At 44.1% G+C, this 21,811-nt stretch overlaps 1 protein-coding gene across 2 annotated transcripts in view; it reads left to right on the forward strand.

Annotated features, from left to right (window-relative positions):
• The window catches only part of Ptpn13 (protein tyrosine phosphatase non-receptor type 13), a 175,152-nt gene that overhangs the window by 136,414 nt on the left and 16,927 nt on the right, over positions 1 to 21,811 (forward strand). For both annotated transcript variants that reach the window (XM_085836937.1, XM_021162112.3), the window contains exons 28-38: positions 484 to 646; positions 2,522 to 2,736; positions 2,870 to 2,968; positions 4,708 to 5,030; positions 5,791 to 5,965; positions 9,115 to 9,273; positions 10,520 to 10,691; positions 10,788 to 10,998; positions 14,858 to 14,925; positions 16,956 to 17,017; positions 21,118 to 21,211. In XM_085836937.1, coding sequence (XP_085693063.1) covers positions 484 to 646; positions 2,522 to 2,736; positions 2,870 to 2,968; positions 4,708 to 5,030; positions 5,791 to 5,965; positions 9,115 to 9,273; positions 10,520 to 10,691; positions 10,788 to 10,998; positions 14,858 to 14,925; positions 16,956 to 17,017; positions 21,118 to 21,211 — 1,741 coding nt within the window. The remainder of the gene's footprint in view (positions 1 to 483; positions 647 to 2,521; positions 2,737 to 2,869; positions 2,969 to 4,707; positions 5,031 to 5,790; positions 5,966 to 9,114; positions 9,274 to 10,519; positions 10,692 to 10,787; positions 10,999 to 14,857; positions 14,926 to 16,955; positions 17,018 to 21,117; positions 21,212 to 21,811) is intronic.

A 21,811-nucleotide genomic window follows, 5' to 3' on the forward strand; every position in this document is an offset into this window, starting at 1 on the left:
CTTTAGCAGACGGCCTGATACGAAGTGGTGGAGCCTGCATCTGTAATGTATTGTAAAGGTGTATGAATTTCTAGTGATTTTTCACTCCTCTCATCCCTCAACCCAAAAGCTAGATTCATTGTGTTCAAATACCTTTTCAACCAGGGGTCAACCAAACTGTTTATAATGCTATTTATAATCGCTGCCTAGTGACTTTCTCCGAAAACCCAAATTATCTATAACGTACACACACACAACATACATATGTCTTTGACATGTTTGATAATAGCTTTTTTCCTCTTAATATTTTCATGCAGAAAATAATAAAAAGTTCCATTTTGAGACGTTGAGTTCCGTTTTTCTGCTCCCATGTTGTTTCTCTCTCTGCCTGTATTCTGCTGGAGCAAGCTGTTCCTGTATTATACCTCCCGCTCTTCAAAGTCCTAAAGCATCATCTAGTTCACCATCCTTCTCAGTTCACGATGCACTGTTCTGTTTTCTCAGGTGGTCCATCTGTTGTTAGAAAAGGGGCAGGTGCCAACATCTAGAGAACAAGATCCTGCAGGCCCACAGAGCCCCCCTCCAGACCAAGACGCCCAAAGCCAAGCCCCGGAAAAGATGGCAAAGCAAACACCCCATGTTAAAGACTACAGCTTTGTTACTGAAGGTCAGGCCTTGAGGTTCAGGTCTTGTTATTAAAACTCTGAGCCTATTCAAATTTTGTATGTTGAGTTAGAATTTATGCTTCAGTAGCTCTGTTCCTGTCAGTTACAGAACACAGGTAGCACCAGCCTGACCAACACACCCTTGAAAATCCAGGGTAATGATGTCATGTCTGAATGTGGTCACTTAGTAACATTATAAATACCTGTCAATTATTTCTCCACACAGCAATAGTTTATTCAGAAGCGTGTGTTTAGTTTGTTCAGACACGATTCATTTATCACTAAAGAAAGAGCAGCCCTTGCACCTGAAATAGAATAGTAAACGGTTACAGTATAGAGTTGTTAAATTTTAAATGAAATTTGGTAAGGATAAATTAAGTATATATAATTGAATGGCTTCAAACCCACTTGCACCTTAAATTTTGGTTCATCTGATTTTGATTACAGATCTAACTCCTTAACTCAAGGTGGCCTTGTTACTTATTGTGTAACCAAAGTTGGCCTCTGTTTTCCAAGTACTGGTGTGTTACAAGCATATACAATCACACATAGCTGTTGACTTTTTATATTTCTATTTAGGGTTACCCTAAACAGGAATCTATTATGGTGGTCTTCTTAGAAATGTGCCTGTCTATATAGACACAATAGTAATTGGCAATAAGCAAACAGATGAAGGCAGATGTCCTGTGAGTTCTCACGAGGTTGCTGTGCTCCTAATCCTGGTGTGCCCTTTGCTCTCGGGTCCCTTAAGCAATTCACACACTCTTATTTAGAACTGCTGATACAGTGAATGTTTTTTCTCTACCACAGTTTTATTTCACAAATCTTACTAAACCTGAGTCAGTCCAGAGCACAGACCAGCCCGTGTTTCTGTTCTGACATTGACTTGAAATAGGATGTCTCTACTTGATCACATTCCTCTTTTCTTTCTTGAAGTGGGTACATTTTTTTTTCTGGTTTTAATTCTATTACTGTATTTCCCTTATGAGAATTTTGTCAGAATGTCATTATAGCTTAGTTGGATGAAATTAGGCCTCGAGAAAGCATTGCAATATCTACTTGTCTTCCCTCACGCCATGCTGGCATTAGTTTTAGTCTTCTTCATTGCATACCTGGAATTTCTTGTAATTCTCCCCTCCCCCTTTTTAACTTGTTCTTCTAAAGCACATGGCTCCCCATGAGAGCCTTGTGTATCCAGGCTTCCCACTCGAGCAGCCTACTCAGTTACCTCGAGTTTTATTAGTGGGGTTGGAGGGATGGCTCAGTTAGTCAGGTGTCTGCAAAGCGTGAAGTAAGTTCTGAGTTTGGATCCCCAGCACCCATGTAAAAAGCTGGGCATGGTAGAGCCATCTGTGTCCTTAGAGGTGACAAGGAAGGAATCAGTGGGATCCAGGGTCCACAGAAGACCCTGTCTCAGAAAATACAAAGAATAGAATAGGCAACAGGTGGAGAGGGATGCACTAGACATCAGCATCTGGTTTTTTACACACACTGATACAGACACACACACACACAATGACACATAGACTGAAAAGTAAGGATGAGAGTGAGTGAGTGTATGGAACATGCTGAAGAAAGCATGCCTGAATAAGCTTCCTTAAAGCATGTCTAGGGCTGGAGAGATAGATGCCCCAGCGGTTAAAGGCACTGACAGCTTGTCCAGAGGTCCTGAGTTCAATTCCCAGCAACCACATGGTGACTCACAACCATCTGTAATGGGATCTGATGCCCTCTTCTGGTCTGTCTGAAGAAAGTGACTATACTCACATACACTAAATAAAGAAATCTCTTTTAAAAGCATATCTAAGAGTATGTGTGTTTTTGTATTCATATGTACACAGCTTAATAATATGTAACTTTTTCATCTTTTTCTCTAGATAATACATTTGAGGTCAAGCTGTTTAAAAATAGCTCAGGCCTTGGATTCAGTTTTTCTCGGGAAGATAATCTTATACCAGAGCAAATAAATGGCAGCATAGTAAGGGTTAAAAAGCTCTTCCCTGGACAGCCGGCAGCAGAAAGTGGGAAAATCGATGTTGGAGATGTTATATTGAAAGTTAACGGAGCCCCCTTGAAGGGACTGTCTCAGCAGGTAAGCCAGGAGCCTCAGGCAGGGCAAGGGTTCAGTTTATCTGAGGATGGGCCAGTAGGCGGTGGGCTGGCTCTTTGCCTCCTCCTGGCTTCCCTCCATCATCCTCTGTGACCTTTCCCTTGTGTGCCTCCAGGACGTCATCTCTGCTCTCAGGGGAACAGCTCCAGAAGTGTCCTTGCTCCTCTGCAGACCACCACCTGGTGTGCTACCAGAAATCGATACTACATTTTTGGTAAGGTCGTTTGATACTAATGTCTGTTTTCATAGAATACCAGCTTGCTAATTCAGCTGCATATACTGGGATTCACACCTCCATATTTAACTAGGAAGTATTATCTTGTATTCTGATGGTGTTTTTAAGAAATTCTGCCTTTGGCCTCTCAGCTGAGGAGTTCACTCATAATGCCGTTCTAAGATATGGATGGAAGAGCTGAGGGAGGGAATGTGTGAGAGGGATGTAACAGCAGAGGGGAGTTTCTGATTTAATAGAAGTAGCATTTGAAGGGGCCAAAAAGAGCACAAACTACACAGAGTCCCCTAAAACTTTCTGAAACTCCAGCTCCAGGGAATCTGGTGCCACCTTCTGTCCTCCTCAGACACTTACGTGCACGCACGCACATATACACACACATACACAAATGCATGCACGCTCATACATGCACCCGCACACATACTCACATGTATACACACATGCACATCTGCATGCACACATCACACATGTACATGCACGCATATACTTACATACACAAATGCATGCACACATCACACTCAGACACACGTGTACACACCTGCACTGCATACACATATGCACCCATGCACATACTCACACGCATACACACAGAGATTACATTGATTTGAAACATCAAAAACTAAGGACTGAAAACAATCATCCTGGTGAGTACACCATTTGGTCAAGTATTTCTAGAAAGCAATTTGGAAGTATTTTAAACGGGCCTTGAAAACATTCTGTGTATGTGATAATGTAGAGAATTACAGGAGAACAGGGACCTGCATACATGTGGTGCACCATACATGCACTCAGGCATATATACATTTGTAAAATAATCAACAAATCTTAAAAGTATATATTAACTGGTTTTTTTTGTTGTTGGTTTTTTTGTTTGTTTTTTTTTAATTATATCTAAGTACACTGTAGCTGTCCTCAGACACTCCAGAAGAGGGAGTCAGATCTCATTACGGATGGTTATGAGCCACCATGTGGTTGCTGGGATTTGAACTCCAGACCTTCGGAAGAGCAGTCGGGTGCTCTTACCCACTGAGCCATCTCACCAGCCCATATTAGCTGTTTTTAAAAAGTTAGAAAGCATTCATTATAAAATCCTAAATTTTGGAAATAGGATACAAAGTACAATATATAATCCAACTCTTCTTCTGATGTAAGAGTGTAAGTCAGGGGTGGCAGGCGGCTTGCTGTAGAAAGCCTGCCATCAGTTGGACCCCAGGCAACCATGTAAATGTGATAGGAGAGAGCTGACTCAACAGAACTGTCCTCTCACCTACACACATTGCCACACATGGCATGCACAAACACATGGAAATATGTAAAATACAGTTTGGAGATGAAATTTAAGTCAGTCTGTCCAGGAGGCTCACCAGGTAAGGGTGCTTACTGCCAAGCCCAGGGACCTGAGTTCAAGCCCAGGAACCCTCCTGGGTGGAAAGAGAACCAACCATAAGTTGTTCTCTGACCTTTATACATGCACTGTGGGATTTGTACACTGACACAATGATACTCCAGAATTAATCACTGTAATGAATAAAATGTAACTCCTACAGTATTAGAAGTTGTCATTTTATATTTCCCTTTAAAGAGCATAAATTATGTTTGTTATCAGAAACTTTATATTTTTATATAAAGTACTACTTCTTAGCATGCTCACAATGAGCTGGCCGTTTCGAAAATTGATACAGGTTGTCCCCCTCTGATGTCCTTCAATGTGTCCCTTTCAGAACCCACTCTACTCTCCAGCAGTAAACAGCAGTAAAGAGACTTCGCAGCCATCATCCTTCTCAGTAGAGCAGGGTGCCAGCTCAGACGTCAATGGGGTGTCTGGCAACACCAAGAACCATTGCAGGGCTCCAGCCAGGAGAGAGAGTTACAGCGACCACAGCGAGAGTGGAGAGGATGACTCTGTGAGAGCGCCAGCCAAGATGCCAAATGTGACCCGAGTGGCGGCCTTTCCACACGAAGCACCGAGAAGCCAGGAAGAGTCCATATGTGCCATGTTTTACCTCCCTCGGAAAATACCCGGAAAGCTGGAGTCAGAGAGCAGGTATTGCCGGTCTTACAGTGTCCAGAGCAGCTGGTGGGGTAGCAGGGCACCAGCAACATAAAGTGCTCTAAAAAAAGCAACATCCAGTAGGCTGGAGACATTCTTGCCTACATTTTCTCTACCTCCCTCCCTCCCTCCATCTACTCCTTCCTGCTCCCACTAGCTATCATCTGTCCGTCATCCATCCATCCATCCATCCATCTTTCCTTCCTCCCCCCTTCTGTGCTTCCTATTCTTTCAGCCAGAGTGGCCGTGGGAACCACCTTATTATCCCAGGCCAGCCTAGACCAAAGAGCAGTGGGTCACATAGGCTACTCATGAAGAAGAGCCTGACTGAGTGCAATCCCCAATTTTGGAAAGTAAGTATATAAGTAAAAATAATGACAAGAGTAAGACTTTTTCTTTTCTTATTTCTCCTTTTCCTAATAGGTCAAAATACAAATTAGATCCCTGGTCACATTAGTTTCCATCTTGAGTAACGACAAGGTATAAAAAGCATACCTAATTCTAGCCTGCCTTACCATCCTTACATAGCCTACAGAGCTTATTCAAAGTTGGACCTGCACAGAGAATAATTAATAAATGTTAACATATAGTAGATGTTGAATAAGTCGGTAGTCTAAACACAGATGAAAGCCAGTGACGGTCTCACTTAGAACCAGACAGAAACATCTGTTGGCCACGAACACATCTGCTGTGTTCTAAACTAAATATTGGCCCTGAAATGTGTCCACAAGTATTGTCGTTTCTTGTCTTGTAGCCATCCTCCTCCACTGGATGTGAGCCCTGGACAGACCCCCCAGCCCCCGGCTGAGTGCACTCCCTCTGACGCCACTGGCAAATACTTTACACATCTTGCCTCTCAGCTCAGCAAAGAGGAAAACATAACAACTTTGAAAAATGACTTGGGAAACCACCTTGAGGATTCTGAGCTGGTGAGCTTCTCTCTCTCTCTCTATTATAAACCATAAGACACCTTTGGTTTTTCTCGGTGATGTTATAGCCATGTGCTTGCTGTTTCTGTTAGTTAGCGAGAAAGCTATGCTGTGTTACACTTGCTAAATGAGTAACACCCCTCTCTGATGTTTCCCTGCTGAGAAATTAGGGGACGATAAAAGCATTGTGTGTCACCCTGACTTTCTCACTGCCTTGACACAATTTTGGCAGCCGTCCATAGAGAAATCACCGACCTTTTGTGATTCCTAGTAGCTTTGGGAACAAAATGTGTGTGCATGTTCACACATTTGCATGAGGAAGAGTGGTCGTGCAGGCACATGCGTGTGCACGTGCATGTGGAGACCAGAGGTCAGCCTTAGACAGTGTCTTTCTAGAGCCATTCGTTTTGACTTTTTATTAATCTTGATTGATTCTTTGGGTATTTATTTAAATTAATGAATTACATCCTGGCTGCAGTTTCCTCCCTCCTTTCCTCCTGGTCCCTCCCCCAACCTCTCCTCTCCCCCAGTCCTCCCATCCTCTCCTCTCTTTCTCTTCAAAAAAGAGCAGTGCTCCCGTGGGTGTCAACCACCCTTGGCATGCCATGCTGCCTTAAGACTAGGTCCCTCCCCCTCTCCTATTAAGGCTAGATCAGGCAACTCAGTAGGAGAAAAGGGTCCCAGAGGCAATCTCCAGAATCAGAGACAGCCCCCACTCACTCACTGTTAAGAATCCCACTGAAGACCGAGCTATACTACTGTAACCTATGTGCGGAGGGCCTATGCAGTCCCACGCAGGCTCCCTGGTGGCAGTTTGGCTGGAGAGATGGCTTAGCCATTAAAGGCTCACAACTAGAAATAGAAGAGGACTTCATGCACGTATGAAATGTATCTTGACCACATTCACACTCCCTTATTCTTCACCCCACAATCCTCCCATTCCTCCCTCATCCCTACCGAAGCTCAAGTACCCCTCTTTTTCTCTAGATAGCCCAAGTTCTGTTTATGCTGTGCATATATTCATGGAAGTGGGGCCAGCCACTGGAGCAGTTGACTATCAATTGCCACACCCATAGAACTAACTCACTACCCCAACAGCTGTCAGTGGCTTGGATGGGGCTCTTGTGAGTCCCTCCCTCCATGCTTCAGTGCTGACTGGCTTGCCTTGTCATGGCTGCCACAGCTGCCATGAGCTCATGAGTATAGTAGCCCTGTAGTGCCCAGAAAACACAGCTTCACGCTGACCCTTCCTGACCTCTGGCTCTTACACTCTTTCACACACATACCCTTCCATTATGTCCACTGAATGGGGAAAGGGCAGTATAATATAGGTGCCCCATTTACTTCTGAACAGCCCACACACATGGTCTCAGTAATTGGCCAGTGGTGGATATCTGTATTAACTATTTTTCACAGTACAAAGAAACTTTTCTGATAAGATCTAAAAGTTGTGCTGATATTTAGGTATAGAGTTAACAGATTTAGAGCACAGGTTGTCTATTTACCAAAAATAACAGTAGTAGGTTGATGCCAGGAGCCTGTGAACACTCCAGCAATGTGTTCCTGGCCTGAGTTACAGTACTGGGCCTGCATCTCCTATTGCATGGACCCTAAATTCAATTAGAGAACAATTGGCTGCTCCCATAATATTTGTCCCACTATCGTACCATAGTGTTTCTTGCCTTGCCAGTCACTGTTAGAACTTACAGCGTTCACAGCTGGGTAAGACTGCTGATGTCTTTTAACCTAGCATCCTGCCCAGCACCTTCCAGCTCTGTGAAAGCGAGCCAGCAGGGAGGAAACTCCTGGGCAATAACCTGGTTTTTCCATGCCCTGTGTCTAAGGTATGTGGTGTCTTGAGCAGTTGATCTTACCATTAAGTCCTGGAGGACAACCAAGAGCCATGGCAATAGCTTGTTGTTTGGAGGGGTCTCTGGGACATGCATGACCAGCAGCCAACTCATTGGGGAAGTACCCCACCCTTGGCACTGATATCCTCTGTAATTCCAATTAAAACTCTTCCTCATGAGAGAAAAAAATAAACATACACACTAGAACTTCATAAAACAGTAGATTTCCATATGACTTTATTAAGATCCTTGATGTTAGTGAGCGCTCTCAACCCTTTCAACCCTACCCTGCCATCCATCCCTGTTCCCAGTTTAACCCACACATCCTCATTTTATTACAGCCTGCAGATCAGGCTTAGGAACCAATTCCAAGACTGATAGTTCTTTGAATTGAATTGAAAGTCAGCCTTTTTCACTGTTGACTAGCTAAGTAATAAATGTTTATGTCAAAACCTTATAAAATAAGTAAAGGAGAAGAAACGCCTGTGACATCAGCATCCCACGCTAGAGGATTGTGGACCCAATGGTCTTTCCGTAATTTCCATGTTTTCTACAATCATAGGTGTGTGTATTGGGGTGTGGATGGGTGTGAGAGAGAGCGACAGGGACAGACAGAGAAGATGAGTGGGTGTACCTCGTCATCTGAGCATTCTCAGGTTCATTCTAAGCAATAAACTCTCTCGTTGGCCTCACAAGCATTCCCCCCACCCCCAACTAAAATCTTTTGAGTTTGTTGCACGTCTTAGTAAGGGAAGCTGTGATCTTCAAGCATCCAGGCACTTCATATTTTTACAAAAGCAGCAACAAACAAAAACTTCCTTTTGTGTCTCCTGGTTTCTGTTTTGGTTGTTTAAAAACGTGAAGGATTTGTTTAAAAACATGAAGAATTTTTCTAAACCACCTCCCCCCCCCCCACCCAAGTCTTTGATTGTCCACGTGTCACCACTTGGCTGCCTTGTTTCTCCTGGCTATGCCCTGCTCGCTCTGGAGAGCCCTGCCTGGCGTGTGTGAGGCTCTTGATACAGTCCTGGCTCTTCCAGATAGGAAAAGTCTTATAAGATGAAGGAGAATGAAGAGGGGGAGGAAGCATGGAGGGAAAGACTGGAGACAACCATTAACTTTATACTTCAAAATATGTTATATGCTTGGAAAGAAAAGAGCTTCCTGTCTAGAGCTGAGACGACTTGGCCAAGTTAAGATTTGTGTTTCTTGTCTCTTAACCAAGGGCAGCAATAATCATGTGTGTTTGTCTATAGGAGAAAGAGGACAACCTTATGTCAATTTGTGTTTTTTCTCTAGGAAGTAGAGCTTCTCATTACCCTGGTTAAATCAGAAAAAGGAAGTCTGGGTTTTACAGTAACCAAAGGCAGTCACAGTATTGGTTGTTATGTCCATGATGTCATACAGGATCCAGCCAAAGGTGATGGAAGGCTAAAGCCTGGAGACCGGCTTATAAAGGTGAGACACCAAGGGGCTGGAGAGGTGGCTCAGTGGTTTAAGAGCACAGGCTGTTCTTCCAGAGGACCTGGATTCAAATTCCATCACCAACATGCCTGTAACTCCAGTTCCAGGGATTTCCAGTCCTGGCCTCTGCAGCTATCAGGCACACAGATGACACACAGACATAGATAATAGGCAAAACACTCAAATGCTCAATATAAAATAATAATTTTTTAAGTGAGACAATTAAGGGGAATGGAGACATTTTTACAAATGTGACTGGCTGTCTCAATCTATTTTTATCACTATCATGAAATACCTTACACAAGCTAACTGAAAACAAAAGAAGCTTAGTTATCTCACTGCATGGGAGCTTTGAAGACACAGCTACAGCAGCTAGCCTGAGTGAAGGCATCACCTGTGTGAGAGGAAGAGATCCCACCTCAGGAGGATGCCAGAGAGTCCGGGGTCCTGCTGCTCCTTCTGCAGGTGCACCTCCGGTCTAGTCACGCGGAGGACCTAGCCTCTAACATGAGAGCCACATCCAGACCATAGCCATGAGCAAAACCAAGTCAGCACTGGGGAAGGAAGGAAGCTAAGTTATGACAGTTTCTCTGGTTTATGTTTTCTTCCCCCACCACTTAAAAATTAAAGGCAGAGTGCACCACCTGACGTCTCAGCGCTTGGCGGGTAGAGGCAGTCAGGTCAGGAATACAAGATCACTCTTGACTAAGTAACAAGCTCAGCATGAGACCCTGTCTCTTTAAGTAGGTGGTGGGGACTAGGAGTGTCACTCAGTTGATAGCGCATGTGTAGCTTGCACAGAGCCCTGGACTCAAGCCGCAGCACTACAGAGAATTAACACAGTGGCACCCATCTATAATCCCAGCACGAGGGATGTGAAGGCAGGGAGGGGGTCAGACCATTCTCCGCTACAGCCTTTATATACATATATTTGTATACATATATACGTAGATTCTTGGGAATTGCTGCAAGCTGCTGCTTAAACTGAAAGTCCTTTTGATCTCAGGTCCATGAGACAGCCAGTTTCTTACATTCTGGAGGACAATGAAGTATGCACTTATTTGTTAGCGACTTTATATTCATAATGGCTTGACCATCGTCTCTCTAATCTCTGCAGGCAAAGAGATTCTAATAAATTAGAGATTGCATCACCATAAATCTCTTATTGGCTGATAAGGATTATAATTATGTTTCCTGTTCCAAAAACCAAACCTTAGCTTACCTCTCTCTCCTTCTGTAGGTTAATGATACAGACGTTACAAACATGACCCACACAGATGCGGTGAATCTTCTGCGAGCCGCACCCAAAACAGTCAGATTAGTTCTCGGGCGGATCCTGGAGTTACCCAGGATGCCAGTATTTCCCCATCTGCTGCCTGACATTACAGTCACGTGCCACGGAGAGGAGTTAGGTAAGGAAAGCACAAGCTTTGCTCAAGACGGCCTCCATGTGTCATTAAAAGCAAAACTCCTATGACTGAGAAATAATTATTTTCTGTTCTTTGAAGGATTTTCCCTGTCTGGAGGTCAAGGCAGTCCACATGGAGTAGTGTATATTAGTGATATCAACCCAAGGTCAGCTGCAGCTGTTGATGGTAGTCTCCAGCTGTTAGACATCATCCATTATGTGAACGGAGTCAGCACACAAGGAATGACCTTGGAAGAAGCCAACAGGACATTGGACCTGTCACTTCCTTCAGTGGTGCTGAAAGTAACAAGGTAGGAAATGGGCAGTAGTCTTAAGCATTGGGTATATGTATGCATGCATAAAGCACTGGGCAGTAATCTACAGCCTGGGTGTGTGTGTGCATAAGGAACTGGGCAGTAGTCTACAGCCTGGGTATGTGTGTGCACAAGGTACTGGGCAGTAGTCTACAGCCTTATAGTTGTGTATGTCTGCATGCACAAGATACTGGACAGTCATTTACAGCCTTGCAGGTCTATAAGCATGCAGTTCAGTCATTGGTTGTGCTTGTACCCTCATACAGGCATTACAGAATTACTAATTCACAGCCAATAAAAGAGTAACAGTAGAAGAGAGTTCCATAAAGAGTCTAAGAAGGGACACAGCTAAGCAGGGAAATGCTTCAGTATGACTCCAATTAATAGGCAGTTAGTACATATCAAGTACATCGTACCAGAAACATACCTCAGTTCTGTTTGGCCAAGAAAGGGAGTTTATTGGTTTGTGTAAGTCATCGGGTTCCCCTTGCTCTTTGCCATTATCTCTGGTGTATCGGTTTTCTCTATGGTGACCAGATGATTGCTCCAGCTATGCTTCTCACACCCCTCCATCTAGAGCCATCTTCAAGCGGGGATCCCACAGTCACCACTGTTGTGCCCAGGCCTACAATATGGCCAATCTGTGAACTGCAGCAGAAGATAGAAATAAACCAGGTGCCTTTGGGTGGCCACGCCTCATTCCCAGAACCTGGGTGGAATCAGCCCTCTTAGCACTATTGCATACGCCAGCAAGATTTTGCTGATAGGACCCTGATATAGCTGTCTCCAGTGAGACTACGTCAGGGCCTAGCAAACACAAAAGTGGATGCTCACAGTCATCTATTGGATGGAACACAGGGCCCCCAATGGAGGAGCTACAGAAAATACCCAAGGAGCTAAGGGGTCTGCAGCCCTATAGGAGGATCAACAATATGAACTAACCAGTACCCCCCAGAGCTTGTGTCTCTAGCTGCATATGTAGCAGAAGATGGCCTAGTCGGCCATCAATGGAAGGGAGTCCCCTTGGACTTGCGAAGATCATATGCCCCAGTACAGGGGAACACCAGGGCCAGGAAGCAGGAGTGGGTGGGTTGGGGAGCAGGGCTGGGGGAGGGTATAGGGGACTTTCAGGATAACATTTGAAATGTAAATGAAGAAAATATCTAATAAAAAATATTTAAAAGAAAAGAAGAACTTGCATCAACTGGTGAAGCACAGCAGAGCCACGCCCACAGCATCAAATGCTGACAGCAGCTTCCTTCACTTGTACAGGGCAACTGTTAGAACACATGGGTATTGATTTCCCATGGCTCCTCTGACAAATTACAGTAAACAACACAAGATTATGATCTCTGCAGTTTTGGAGGTCAGAAATACTAATGGCTCTCACTGGGTGCTCAGGGTATCAGTGGGATCATGTTCCTTCTGTAGGTTACGAGAAGAACCCAGTGTCTTGCATTCACCACTTTCCCTGGCTTCTTGCCCACCCATGTTTAAGGCAGCACCTGCCATACTTCTGTTGCTCAGCCTCTGTCTCTAACTTTGGCTTTCCTGCCTCATCCTTGACCTACTAGGGTTCCAGCAGTGACAACAGGGTCCTAATAGTCCAAGTTCTGTTCCCGTTTCTTGTGCTCTGTAAAGCGGCGTCTTCATGGTTCTCAGGACTCCAGGCATCTTTGGAAAGCACTTACCTCCCACAGTGCCCACGAATCCAGGCTTTCTGGATTGGAGACTAAACCAAGCTATGTGAAGGGAAATTTGACAGTTGTGTCTGTCTGTGAATACAAATGAAAAACCATGGATAAGGTCTTGCCTGTCCTTTTAGATTATCCCTGACCCGAATCTCTGTGTGTCTAAATGTTGGATTGACACAGTTTTCCTTAGTGAATGGGAACAGGTTGGGGAAGGGAAGATACTTTGTGGACATCACCATCACTGCCAAGCTTAGTTATAGACTCAGTGCTTTGCCTCGGATCAGGAGAACACTCTTCACTCAGTCCTGAATCGTGTTCCATTCCTTTGCTACCCTCGTCTTAGCTGCTGTCGCTACGAATGTCATAGTTACGGCCTCCATGTTCTTCCTTCAGCTCTCCCTGTTAACCTCTGGGCTTTTCCACTGGGCCTCTTTGTTCCCAGAAATAACGACTCAGACTATTTACTAATATAAATGCTTAGTCCATAAGCTTCAGGTAGTTCTCTAACTAGCTCATAACTCAGTTATCCCTTTTATTCTAATTTGAGTTCAACTACATGGCTGGTTTCCTCTCCTCGTCTTCTTATGTCCATCTCCTCAGCATTCCTATTTCCCAGAATTCTCTCCCTGCCAGATGTCCCACGTCCTATTTCCTGCCTCAGCTCATAGGCCATAGACTCTTTATTGACAAGTGATATTTTTAAGAGATTCTCCACTCTGACCATCTTTATAGTCCACAATAAATCATAGACACAGTAATGGAAGTATGGATATTTGTGGTGACTGTATATCTCAGGAACTATAAAAGGGGTAGAATTTTATTTATTAATTGCAAGCTAGTGACCCTAGCCTGGAGCAGAGGATGTACCTGAAGAAATAAATGACCTACTGCTAATGACACAGCAAGCACATGATCTTGGTGTGGATCTCACATGTGTCCACATCTGTCCAGAGGCCCCAGAGAAGGTGTGCTTAGGTCTAACGGAGATCACAGGAAACTGTTGGAGTGACCACAGCAACCCCCTCATTTCATAGCAGCCTCTGACGAGAGCCTGGGCTGGTTGGCTTGGTTTGGTTAGTTGAAAGGATGTGCCATATATCAGGACTGCTCCCTGCAAACATAACCTTGAGAGGTAACCCATGTGAAAGCTGAAAGGAGCTGGCGTTCCCCAGTGGCCCAGTGACAGCATGCAGGTGTGCCAAGGGAGCGTAGTGTGACGTGTCTGCCAACACAGTGTCCCTTAGGTATCCTTGAGATCGTACAAGATGGCATACTACACACTGTTGTTCCCAGTGTGCTCACTTTGTGGCTACTCTCAACCTTGGGTAGTATTGATTCTTAGAATAAATGGCTTTTTTCACCTCTATTTTCACTCTGAAAGAAGAGCAGGTTCATATCAAGGCCTTCTATATTAAAACATGTAAACTGTGCCTAACTGTCCACCAAATGACAGCTATGTAAGCTGTCAGTCATCACAGTCACCATAATGTTCCTAAGTGGGCAGGGCACTAGACAGATGTGCTGGACTGAAACCTAAAGAAAGATGAAGCAGAGAGGTTCATTCTCGGAGTGGAGATAAGTTCAGGCCAGCCTCCGGCTCTGTCACTAACAATAGTAATACTAAGGACTCAGTGCTTGCTGAGTGTGGTTTACACGCCCATAATTCCTGTACTTGGAACCAAAAGCAAGAAGATCGGTGTTTAACACAACCTCGCTACAGAACAGAGCTAAGGAAAATGGAGAAGGGAAAAGAAGAGAAAAAAAAATCCTTAATTTTCTTCTCTCTTTTTTTTTTCAACCTTTATGAGGAGAGGTTGGGAGCTGTGTGTCTGACCCTCACGTGGCTGTAGATCACCCTCACTGCACTGTGTTTGAGAGGGGGCTTCTTGTTCACTGCCACATGTGTCAGGCCAGCCTGCGAGTTTCCAAGATTGTTGGATCGTCCTGCATCTGCCCTCCATTTCACTGTGGGGGGCTGGGAACACAGACACACACATGAAGAGGTTCATTAAATCCTGTCCACACTTTGTGAGGTGCCAGGACTCACCCCTATAAAGTGAAGCTTCCGGATGACTGGAACCTGGTCCCGAGGGTGTTTAAGCTATTTGAAACCTTTGTAATTGCTTTGTTTCCCCTTCGTAATTCCTTTGTCTGTTGTGCAGAGATGGTTGTCCAGTGGTGCCTACAACAAGAGCTGCCATTTCTGTGCCCAGGTTCACCAAAGCCAACGGTATGAACATTTACTTTCACACACTTTATGGAGAGGTGAAGCTCTTTAGCTTTCTAGGATGTTTTACTGGGTCTAAGTGGAAATACTCTATTTAAGTGTTAACATCACTGGAACTCAATATATATTAGAAAAATGAGTAGACCATGAAATGCATAGTGCAGTGGAGCTGAAGCCATGTCCTTGGGAGGCCCCCAGTGCTTCTAGGAGCCTCCATCTCCTACAGTGTGACCCTACCTAGTCTCCACCTCAAGAGGCTCTAATGAGGCCTGGATAGCGCTAAGTAATTTATATAGTTATTCACAGAGTGTCCCCTGTCCTAGGGACCCAACTGGGCATTGTGGATATACAAATCTAGACACGACTATCCACCTCCCGTGGCAGCGGCATGACAGAAACAGTAGCAAAGCTGTAGCGGCCATTGTCTTTAATATTCATTCTGGTCAAAGCATTCCTGTCTGCGATTTAACCCTCATAAAAACTGGATAATTCTAAAGTTGCTGTTTTGTCACTTCATAGAAAGAGGAACTGAGGCACCGAGAAGTTTGATAACTTTGCCAAAGCCCACAAAGTTAATAAAGAGCAAGCCCAAAACTTAAACCCAGAAATTATGATTCCCACCTGTTTATATAACCGGGACCTACAAACGTAGCTTTCATTGCTCATGGTAGGAGAGATGTCAGGCACAGAGGCATGGGTATGAAGTAGGGCTTAGTACTCTGCACAGAGCGAGTCTTACATGTTTGCAGAGAGCAGCGTCTTGAGTACTAACAGCATGCTGGAAACCGCCCAGTGTGTCTGCTAAGCTAAAGCTCCTGAAAACCAGAGGTCCTTCCCCTGCTCTTGATCAGTTCACTTTAGAGCAGACAAAAACCGTGACAAGCATTTGCCGTCCACCTGTCTTTCTAGGGCTCCACACCTGGGGAAAGCTCCTTGGGCTCTGTCTGTTCTCTTGCTTGACTCCCATGGGACAAACTTGTTTGAGACCAATAGGGGAAAGAGAATTATAGAGTAGGATGGGAAATTTTAAATAAGCTACCTATAATTTCTTACGGTGTGTGGGGAGGACTGTTAGATCTAATAGCTTATTTACGATAGGGTTTTAAATGTATTTTTCCAAGAGTTCTGAAATGCTTTCTATATTGCTTTCAAATAAAGTGAAACAATTCTTAGGGTCTTTATAACAGCAACCATAAAGTCATAGAAATACATTCATAAGATTCCACAACCGCCATTTTCTGCCAGAATTACCTACAGGTCATTCTCAGCTAGAAACCCTAGAACTCGTGTGCTGCCAAGAGAGAAAAGTGTTGATCTAGAAATCCACTAAAGAGCTTTTCCATGTATCCACCCCATGGTGCCCGTGCTAAAGCACTCTGTGAAATGAACAGTCTGCTCATGAATCGCTCCCCACAGTAAGAGTGGCTACAGTTCTGCCCTTACGATCCCGTGCAGGTGGAATAGTTTCCATGCAGGGTCTCCTACCTGAATCATTCAGTTCTGAACAGTTTTGTTTTGTGAAACTTGGTACAGGGTCTCCTTCTGTAACCCAGGCTAGCTTCAAGTTTGTAGCAATCCTCCTGCCTCTGCCTCCAAAGTGCTGGAATTGCAGATGAAAGCAGTATATACAGGTTCATTTTTTTTTTTTTTTTTAGTTTTGCTTGTTTCAAGACAGGGTTTCTTTGTGTAACACTGTCTATCCTGGAACTGACTTTGTAATCCAGGCTGGCCTTGAACTCATAGAAAGAACCACCTGCCTCCGCATCCCAAGCACATTAAAAGTGTGCACCACCACGGCTACCTGGCTCCCAGTCAGCTTTCATGTGAACTCTTCTCTCAGGGATGTGGTTCCCCTGGCCGTGATGTGGTGGTGCACACCTAATTCCACCACTTCTGAGATGTCCGCAAGAGGGTGAGGTGCTCAGGCATTCTCATATGTACAAGCTGAGGCCAGCCTAGGCCATGTGAGACCCATCTTCATGTGTATCTGGTAATGTCGGTCGCCTCACACCACCCTGTGCTTTCTCTTTCAGGCCTTACCAGCATGGAGCCTTGTGGACAGCCTGCACTCATGCCCAAGAACTCCTTCTCCAAGGCAAGAACAAAACCTTTCTTTCAAGTCATAGCCATTTTTAATAACCAATGTGCTATGTTTCATACCAAATTGATTTCATGCCGCAGACCCCTCTGGGCCCCTTTGTCTGCGTGGAACGGGTCTCTAGTCTCGGGTGGGCAAAGCGTCGGATGAATTGACAGACAGATGCACGCAGGAGAGGTTGTGTTGGATCTGAATGTAATTTGTCAAATCGAGCATCAGATTTTTTTATACAGAAGACAATAAGGAAGTTGGGTGACATACCTGCAAGGTACAAATGAGGTAACCGGATGCGTAATGACTCTTACACAGAACAGAGGAATGAAAACGCAAAGACTGGCAGGAACTGGGCAATAAAATAACTGAGATAAAGTCAGCCCTATCTAAGGTCAGCTATAGTCTTAGAAGCCAGGTGTGAGATCTTTTCACTCCTAGGGCAAGGGCTTTCACACCCAAGTCATGGTTCTAACTAGGGAGTTCTGTTCTAGCTAACCATCTCATGAATAATGCAATACTCTAAAACCACAGCCTGATCTACTTCCTAAACCATTGTAAATCCCTGTATATGGGTGTAACTCAGCTATAATTCTAAGTATCTATTCTGGTTTCTCCTACAGTCAGAAACTTCTTTCTTCCTTGGTGATGGTAGATTCCTGTGAAAGACAGTGACCTAACGTTTACTCAAAGTGATAGTGTAATACCAGGGGCAGTACTGAATTCCAAGACCAAGGTCTTGCTCAAGGACGTTCTAGGACTGTTGGAACACTGGCTTTAGCTATGTCAGAATTCAATCTTAAAAGGCCCTTATAATAGGATAATACTAAGAGAGAGCACGTGGATCCATACACTAGACTAACTCGAGAATGGAAAATTAATGTATGGGTTAGAGAGGACACCAGACTCCAGGAGTGAGTTTCCGTGAAACTCTTCTGCCTCAGTGAGTAGCTTCCAAGCCTCAGCTTGTCAAGCTGACTCGACCAGAGCGCGTGGCAATTTCATAATTAAATGCTCTTCAGACACATGCTAACAGTAGGACTGTTCTGTGATGAACTAACAGGTTTTGCTAGGTAATCTCACACTGCAGAGCCTTCAAGCCTGCACTCTCTGCACATGGGCTCTTTTGGGCTAATGACTGGACTGACGAATGCCAGTGTCTGGCCGGTTTAGCTGGTATGCACAGTTCCTTCACTTGTCTCTCAGAGTGTGGGAAGAGAAGTGTGTAACTGACAATTAGACTTGCCCTTGTGCATTAGTGTTAGCACAAGTGGCCTGAGACTCAAGGCCAAACTCATGACCCTGGTAAGCAGCGACAGCACTGGCCAAAGAAATAGATGCTCTTGTTTTGACCCACTCAGGATGAGCACAGAGACACTGGAGTAATCTGGCAAAGCTTTAAATGTTCTGTGAGCTCCACTCTGTATGCTCCCTTTACAGGCACTTGTATACCTCTAACTTATTTTTAGCAAGTTTTTATATTTTTATTATTTTCTTCCTTCCATGTTATATGAGTTGTCATAGCGGATTCTGGCTGGGTTTTTAATTGTGTTGATCCATCTTATCCTACACTTACACCATGCAGTCCAGTATGCCCCTGTCTATTCAGGTGTGTGTCTGCTCATGTAATTTAAAAGGCATATCTTCCCATGCAAAATGATAAGAAAAACCACACCATCTCAACACGTTCTGGACATGAGCTGGGTTTTGAAGAAGAGGATTCGTATAGTAAACAGAGGCCCCATTCTGTGCCTTTCTCATAGCACACAGTGCCGTGGTGCACATTCTAGGTAGACATCCTGAGACACATTACAACTGTGGCAGGAGTGCTGTGAGGGCAGAAATGACTTGACACCAAGTGGTGCCTGTGCACATGCCCTGTGTGCCCTGCACTGTAGCAGTGGCCTCTGTGCACACACCCTGTGTGCCCTGCGCTGTTGCAGAGCTTGCCTCCCTGCTGATCCAGGTCTTTAGCTTCACAGAGCTGCAGCAACTGAATTTTCATGTTATTCGTGCTGCACAGTGTTTGTTTTCTTTTTAAATATCAGCGTGTTGAAAGAAGGAAGTGTAGAGTTTCTGTTGAACCAACATCAAACCCTAGAATCTAGGAGTTTTATTATTGTGGGTGCCAACATTTCTGTTGGAATTAAAATGTTCCAAGAAATCTCCTGGACAACATTCTGTCCTTGATCAGTAATGCCCAGAGCATGAGTTTCTCATGGAAAATGGGATTTCACAACTGCTGATGCTGTGGGTGCCACATCCCAGCTTATGAAATGTAACTCTGTTGTATCTAACGTCTTAGTAGAAAGAGTTAGGCCTTCAGAGCAAACCACAGCACATACTTGCTGTGATTTAGTTTAGTCATTCAATTTTACAGTTTATCCAAATCTACCTTTTTCTTCTCTTTTAAATTTAAAAATGTATTATTTTCTTTTATTGACCACAGATTATTTTCATACATTTATATTCTGACCATGGTTTCCCTCCCCAGCTCTGCCCCCCAGCTTTTCTGAGAGCACCCCCCTCCTCTCCGTCAGAGTCCAATCCTATCTGTCTCTCACTTGAAACCAAATAGACATCTAAAGAATAATAATAAAATAAGATAAAACAAAAACAAATAGAAACAAAAACAAGCCAGAATATGACAAAGCAAACAGAAGAAAAAGAAAAAAAAAAAAGGCATGAGATACACATGTAGACACAAAGATACACGTGTTTGCATATGCTGGTATCATTTAAAAATCACAAAACTGGAAGCTATAATGTATATTTAAAAACCTGTAAGATAAGATAAAAATAAAATGATAGAAGTTAAAAGAGCCCTGTCAAACCCTTATGAGGCAAAGTCCTTCCAAAGATGCTGCTGAGTTCACCTGAGTTGGCATCACCTGAGCATGGGGCTGGGCCTTAAGAGGGGCTTACATCCCCAATGAGACTCTGCTGGAATGGACCAGTTTTTCACTTGTGAGTGAGTGGTTATCACTTGGACATAGAACTGAAGGCAAGATAGGTAGGCCAGAGACTTAGGGGAAAACCAAATAATGTTCTGCTAAAGGAACGTAGCCATAAAATGACTCTGAACAACATTCTACAATGCTCATAGACCAGTTCTTCCTCAGTGTCCTCAGGAAAGCTTCCTCCTACAGTCTGAGAACAAACATGGAGACCCACAGCTGGGCAAGACAGTGAGAAACCTTAAAACATTTAGTCCTAAGTGGGATGTTTCCATGAGATTCCCCCCCTCCCAAGGGCTCAGGGAATCTTGGGAAGAGGCGGGGGGAGCGGGGGGAGGGAGTAAGATTCTAAGAGCCAGCAGGATGGAAGGCACTAAGGCCCCTTGAATGAAGCCGACAGACAGACGCATAAACTCACAGAACCTGGCAGCGCGTGCAGAGCCTGCAGGGTCTGCACCTGTGAGGGGCCTAGCACAAGAGGAGAAGTGGACACGGGCCACAATCCCAGAGATTAGGTCTCTCTCTAAATTGTGCTGGGGAATGGACCCAGCTGTGCAGGTGCTCCAGCACTGAGCTCCGTGGCTCACACTGACCTCAGAGTCTGGAAGTGCGTCACCATCTGCTGCTGCACTGGAATGTTGCGGTCAGTCCAGTGGATATTTAAAAATCACATTGTCAATTCATTGTTATGACCATGAACTCACAAGAGTTAAACTGCACTGGAAAATCTAGGAATGTTGGCCCACATACAATCCCAGCATTGAAGCAACAGGGATGTGTGTCTGAGGCTTCTCTGCTGCATAACAAGACCCCATCTCAAAAGAAAAGAAAAAGACCCAAAATAGTTTCAGTCCTTTCTCTCAACTTCTAAGGTTAAACTTTCCTAAAATGTTCTTTGAAAGTCAGATCTCAAAATATATCTCAAGTTAAGAGCTTTGTGTAGTCCAATTATTTTAAGAATTAGCACAATGTGTTTGATGGTAGGAACTCATATCCACTTTGCACACTTCATGGGTGTTCCCTAGTCACACGGATTCAGGGTGCAAAGGTGGACCGTGAGCCTTGTACTAAACAGGTAGACGGAGGAGCCGCACTCAATCTCTAATCCCAGAAGCTAACAAAACAGTAACCTGCTGGTCTGCACTTCAGGTTAACGGGGAAGAAGTACATGAAGCTGTGTGCCCTGGAGGAGAAGGCTCATCTTCTCAGATGAAGGAATCAGCAGGCCTGACTGAAACCAAAGGTAGTTTTCAAATAAACCATCCTGTTACCATAAATGATCTAAAAGTATAAAAAACAAACAGGTCGCTAATCCCCTCCTGTCACCCCATGTGCTTTAAAGGGGAAGATTATTTGAGGAAATGAAGAGGATATAAAACTAGTGTCATTGATTGCCCTGTGCTCAGTCATCCAGCATCCCTTCTCACCCTTAAGGCTTCATAGACTGCCAAATGTTTAGAAAATGTACATTGAGGATATTTTATATGGCCTGTTATATCCACATGATAGAAGGAAAGAACAAATTCCCACAGTTATCCTGACCTCCCTCATGTGTGCCACAGCTTGCCCCATACACACAATAAATAAATGAATATTTGAAAGTTAAAATAAAAAAAAAGACACTGTTCCAAAAAAAAAAAAAAAAAAAAAAAAGAAATTTTACATTGAGGATATTTTATATGACCTGTTATATATCCTCTTTATTTCTTTCATGAATAAAAATTTGACATTAATTTTATGAAATAGGCATCAACTTGTTTAATATTCATTATTGCTTCTAAGCTGCAGTTTAAGCTGTGGTTGGTTATCACAGTTATGTAGCAGCCAGCATACATCTAGACTA

This window comes from Mus caroli, unplaced genomic scaffold (genome assembly GCF_978045245.1).
Source record: "Mus caroli unplaced genomic scaffold, Mus_caroli_1 scaffold_4, whole genome shotgun sequence".
Taxonomy (NCBI): Eukaryota; Metazoa; Chordata; class Mammalia; order Rodentia; family Muridae; genus Mus; species Mus caroli.